General features: G+C 42.3%; 1 protein-coding gene across 1 annotated transcript; it reads right to left on the reverse strand.

Annotated features, from left to right (window-relative positions):
- Positions 1-461: 461 nt before the first annotated feature.
- LOC124132043 (tripartite motif-containing protein 2-like) lies at positions 462-3339 on the reverse strand. Its single transcript, XM_046495633.2, has 2 exons — positions 2965-3339; positions 462-1732 (listed from the first exon to the last, which is right to left on the reverse strand). The coding sequence occupies exon 2, from the start codon at positions 1727-1729 to the stop codon at positions 629-631; it is 1101 nt and encodes a 366-aa protein (XP_046351589.2). The 5' UTR covers positions 1730-1732; positions 2965-3339; the 3' UTR covers positions 462-628.
- Between the last annotated feature and the right edge of the window lie 2737 nt (positions 3340-6076).

Raw genomic sequence — 6076 nt, forward strand, 5'->3', positions numbered from 1 at the left:
ACATGTCAATCTCAAAGTCGACCTGTAATTGTTAACTTTATATTCACAAACTCCAACCACTCGTTTTGTATCATAACGCGTTGATCTTTTTTAAACTCTTCTTACAAATTGTTTGTGGACGGTTATTAGCAATACTTCCGAATATTTCGAAATCGATCATCTGTCCTATCAGGTTATAGATAAGGAAACCGCCTCCGTTGCCTCCTATTATGTTTCATCGATGTGGCTACTGATTAATTTAGACCGCCTCCGTGGTCTAGTGGTAGAGAGTCCGCCCGGAGAGCGAAAGATCCGGGGTTCGTTCCCCGGCCGCGTCATACCAAAGGACGTTAAAAGATGGTTCTTGTTGTTACCCTGTCTGGCGCTCGGCATTAAGGGGCTAAAACAAGGACTGGTCGGCTCGGAGTCAGTATAGTGTTTTCTGAGTGGGGTATTCATGTTAAACTGCGGCATGGTATCTCAGTGTGCTAGCACTGTAAATCGGCATCAATCCGGGCAAGTACAAGCACACACACGAGAATGCACGTCGCTATGTAAGTGCAATAATCTTGGACGCGACGTTAAACCCCATTTCACCTTACCTCACCTATAGATAACGAAGTTCGACCACATTGAATATCACAAATCATCAACTCTCGCCCGTTCCTGTCTCAATTCTCTCCAGTTGGTAGATCAAAAGCCGGTTTGGCGTCATATCGCCAACCGTTATGCACAGTCGAAGGTCAGAGGTCAAGGCCACTCCATGGGGGTGATAAACTCCATGAACCGAGGTCACGATATGACAGCTAAATCGTCCAAGTTCGTCGAACACAGACACGCGGTTATTGTACTGATCTGCGACGAGTATGTTGTTACGGTTGTCCGTACATACACCATGGGGGAATTTGAAACATCCGTCATCACGCCCGTACTTTCCAAAGCTACGGACGAAATTTCGATTACGGTCGAACACTTTGATGGAATGGTTGCCGCTGTCGCTGACGATAATGTTCCCGTTGGCAGACACGGCGACGTATCTAGGGTTCTTGAATTGCAGTTGCTGTCCAATGTAAGCAACGACCTTACCACCAGTGACGTCATGAACTGACACTCTGTTCGCGACATCATCGGTTACGATGACGGCGTTGTCACCAACTGTTGTTATGCCACAGGGAGATTTGAAGAAGCCGTGTCCAAACCTTCTGACAACGTTACCCCATGTTTTGCACATTATGACAACACTCTGAGTTCTTCGGGACGTGACAGCGATTTTCTCTGTGCCAATATCAGTCGCCCCCCATGGCTCAGATATTTCATCCGCTGCGTACACAGTCCCCACCACACCATTAGACGTAAACAGCTTGAGCTTATTACAGATCATATCAGTCACGACTAGATCGCCGTTACCCATAATTCCCACGTCTGTTGCGTTGTGAAGCTCGCCTGGTTGACTTCCGATCTGACAGAATCTCACCCTCGAACCAGGTTGTTCATTCTCGTTGTATTCACTGCACAAGTGATAGGTATCTTCTGGCGCGATGGGCGGGGTGTCGTCAACGTTGTCGGAAATGCTTGTCTTCCGCAGCCGTTCTGTTACGTATTCCTCCACCTCATCAAACAACACGATGGTACCTTGTCCGAAAGTGACTTGCTTCTTGGAAGGCATATTGTCATGTCCCTGCGTCGATGTCACAGGAATTGGGGGGCTCCCGTGATCATGTTCGTAGCTGATACGGTCAACCGTTGCCATCGCCTGTTTGTTAGAAATATAAGTCTCGAATCACTCATTACTCAAGATTTAGTGCAGAGATGCTAAGAGATCCTCAGTATTATTCTGTCATTTACAAATATATGATGGAAAAAGCTAATGGAATGCGGCGAACATGACGAATTTGGAAGACTAACTTTAATCAAAACAGCTCAATTCGTATGTATAATGCAATCTTGTTTGAACATCTGAACGTTTAATAATTCAGGGACGGTGGAGTAGCTAAGTGGTTAAAGTGTTCGCTCGTCTCACCGAAGGCCCGGGTTCTTTTCCTGCTTCGATATTGCTAGAAGCGGCGTAAAACCATACTCACTTCATAAATTCAGCGAAATGTGTGCAGTCCACATGCAATGAAACTAACTAATTTTAGGTCCTAAGGACAACTGAAAAAATATCGAGTTTTAAACTAAAAGCTAAGTCTCGATATTAGAAAATAGTTACTGACAAGAGTTCTGCTGCGACATAGGTGATATCTCTTTAAATGTTGTATGAAGTTAACGATGATTAGCTTTTGTAATACTGTCAATGAGGACATCAGTCATGTCTTTTGGGAATGTAATGAAACTAAACAATTTTGGAATGATCTCGAACATTTGCTAAATAATTATCTTTTACAAAAGAATAAATTGACAAAATATCTTATTTGGTTTGGTTCTACTCTAATACTTTAATTAATCATATACTCTAATACTTTAATGAATCATATACTCTAATACTTTAATCAATCATATACTCTAACACTTTAATCAATCATATACTTTTATTGGGAAAAAAGCATATTCATGTATGTGGAATCAAAGGAATCAAACCGAGAAAAAAAACATATTTTTTAAAACTACTTAAAACATATTCAATCGAGAAATGTATTGCTATATAACAAAGATAATAAAAATAACTCTTATTGGTCACTTTTATTCTCAGCATTTGATTCTCAGCTCTATGTTGATACATACTATGTGTGAGTCTGATTGTGTGCTGCAACCTTTTTAGTTTGAAATGTGACAAATGTTTATTGAGAGTATTGTGTCGGAATACTGTATTACTCTACAACACCGGGAACCATACAAACATTAGAAAAAAGTTGACGAGGACTTACGGTATATTCATACATAGTCACTTGTGGAAAAAGGAATAATGGCATAAACCATAAACAACACTATTAATAACGCGCACTATGTTTATGTCTCAATCCGTCAAGAAAGAAGAGATGAACTCACCTTTTGAAACTAGTTCGTATTTCAGTGGACAAAGCAACGTGGCAGGTCCTTGGCGGTCTCCCTCGGGTCCTGATATCAAATGGTCGGTGTTCCTACTCCTGGTCAAGTGTCTCGACCACCAGCAGAAGCGGTCAGAAGATTATAGCAAACATGTACCACTTTATCAACACAACGCGTCATTTCAATTCATTCCCATTTTACAAACCGGTTTCCGAATGAACTTTTCTTCACTGTTCACCCCCTCACATTTACACGTGTATGTGTATTATCTCAAGTATTTTAATATGTCGACTCTATTGTCATTATATTTTTGTGTCATAGATAATAATATGTTCCAATGGAATGCCGACATTTTAACATTTATCTTATCTAAACAGGTGGTTGAAACCGGTTTCGAAAGCTGACATTGAAGATTTGAAAGAGCCCAACCATGAGTGACGAGAAAGATAGGACATGACCTTTGAACTCGTGATCATAATACCCGGCGACACATCGAGTGTCGTGGGATGAAAACAAAGATACCCGCGACACTTGACATGCGCAGATCTCACGTTGCTGATAACTGATACCCGGGTATTTCACTGAAACCGAATATCAACGTCCTACCTGCATCACGGCTGCGCATTAACGTGTGTGTCTCACATTTAGTGAGAGAGTGAGTGAGTTTGATTTTACGCCGCTTTTAGCAATATTCCAGCAATATCACGGCGGGGGACACCAGAAATGGGCTTCACACATTGTGCCCATGTCGGGAATCGAACCCGGGTCTTCGGCGTGATTACATTTAGTAATTACAAAACACATCGGCTATTAGAATATAGGCGATGGGGTAACCATATACTGGCAGATATGATCCAACATTCTTTGTTTTCCTTATAGAACGCGTGTGCTCATTATTTTGAGTTTATATATGATATTATACAAATAAGGACTATTGACGAGGTCAGTATGCGATAAAAAGAACCTGACCCCTGAGGTGGTCTAACTGGATCGAGGCCGCCGGTCCGGTCAGACCGCCGTAGGGGTCCGGTCCTCGGGTCCTTGTTTTCGCATATTGACCTCGTCGAGAGTAATTATTCGCTTTGTCATACCGAAATTCAATTAAAATTAATGAAGTCTTTTAACCGTCCACTGTTTCATTATGGTAACTGAGCTGCGAAAAGCGACTGTTCGTCCCAGACGGCAACTTGTTTTGTAGCAGACGAGTCAATATTCATCACGTGACAGGTCAACATTCAAGGTCAGTGTCAGTCACATGACTGCGGGTTCGACAATGAGAAGTAGTGTTTCGTCACGTGGTACGGATGAACCAATGGAGTTGCAAGATTCTTAATAGGGGTATAGCAATATTTTGTAATGAATCTAACGTTGCACTTGTCATAAGAGCTGATTGTAGTTGTGATTGTGTGTTATGATCGTGGGTCGTGTTTTCATTCTCAGGTTTAGGGGCGGTCGGGTAGCCTAGTGGTTTAAGCGTTAACTCGTCACGCCGAAGACCCGGGTTCGATTAGAGATCTAAGCAAACATATGTAATTATGTATTCAGGTAGAGACCCTTAATTCGTTCAGCCGCAATTCGGGGGGCACGGGTGGCCCAGTCGTCTAAGGCGCCGCGATTCGCTGTGCAGAATTGCGTCCCTTGGGTACGCCAGAAACCTATGATTGTGGGTTCGAATCCCGGTTCGCCCCGATTATGTGTCTAGGTTTGTCAGCACCATACCCGTGTTCGTGGGTTTCACCGAAGTGGTAAATGTCTGAGACCTGCATCACTTCGGGCTTTCCTCCCACATTAAGCTGACACGCCGTGATATAACTGGAATACTGTTAAAAGCGGCGTTAAACCCAACTCACGCACTCACGCACTCACGCACTCACTCACTCAGCCGCAATTCGCTCGGGTGGTGGACAGTGAAAGATTACCGTGGGGGTGAGGAAGGAAAACGACAGATAGTGATGGATAATACGGAGTTGACACAACGTGGGGTCGGGTTGAATAGTCACGAGGACAGGTCAACGTGACAGAGATAACCTACACTTTAATACTAGTAGATTGATTATCTTGTTTACATGTGTTATTTGAAAACTGACACTATTTTCGATTTATGATGTCTGAGAGTTAGATTGATATCTTGAGGGATTTTTCGTCTTGTGATCATCATCGCCACTGATTTTGATAGGGATGTCTTAAACACCCATTACTGATTTTAATTACGCAGTTTTGGAGAGACAAACTGAAAATTAACAATCCGTCCCCATGACCATCAATGATCTGCAAACTGTGCAGGATTAATAGTTAGAGGCAGGTCCTCAAAACGTCAATGATCATGATATTGTATGAATGGGACTTATAACACTGCCTTGTGGGGTACTATTTTCACATGCATACCCGACAGTTTTTGACCTATGCGAACTTGAATGGTTCGTTCAGATAAAAATGACCATATCCACTTTAACATGTAACCTCTAATCCTAAAGTAGTAGTTGCAGTAGTTGTAGTTGTAGTAGTAATTGTAGTAGTAGTCGATCCTAATTGTAAATGATGTAGTAGTAGTTGGTGATCTTAATTATATATGAAGTAGTGGTAGTAGTTGTTGTTGTTGTTGTTGTTGTTGTTGTTGTTATAGTGGTTTGACGGTAGATTTAGCAACTGCAGTATTAGCTAAAGTCGTCTGACGGTAGATTGAGATGCAATGTTAGATGCAATGTGTATCAGATGCGCCGCGGAACAGCAATGACCCCCGACCAGCCAGGTCCCGTCGGAAAGTTATTCTGTGACTATCTCTAACACAATAAGCAGGCATGTCGTGTGTCATCGCGCCACAAGCGAAAAGTAATTGCAACACCACCTTTACTGTGTCACTGTCCTAAACCTACTCGTGATGTACGCACCTCACAGTATTGTGAGGAAACATTTAGATACAATTTACGTCATTCGCCTTGCATTTTTAAAGATTAATTTCTTGACAAAAAACGATTTTCTCTTCCTGCGATTATAGCACAATGGCGATGTGTAAACCAATACATTGCTTGCGGATGGTGTACGTCAGTTGTGACACAGTGTACGTCAGTTTGTATCACCAGTAAATAGATAGACGCATGCACACTGGCACAGA

This window comes from Haliotis rufescens, unplaced genomic scaffold, assembly GCF_023055435.1.
Source record: "Haliotis rufescens isolate VD_foot unplaced genomic scaffold, xgHalRufe1.0.p SCAF_20, whole genome shotgun sequence".
NCBI classification, from domain to species: domain Eukaryota; kingdom Metazoa; phylum Mollusca; class Gastropoda; order Lepetellida; family Haliotidae; genus Haliotis; species Haliotis rufescens.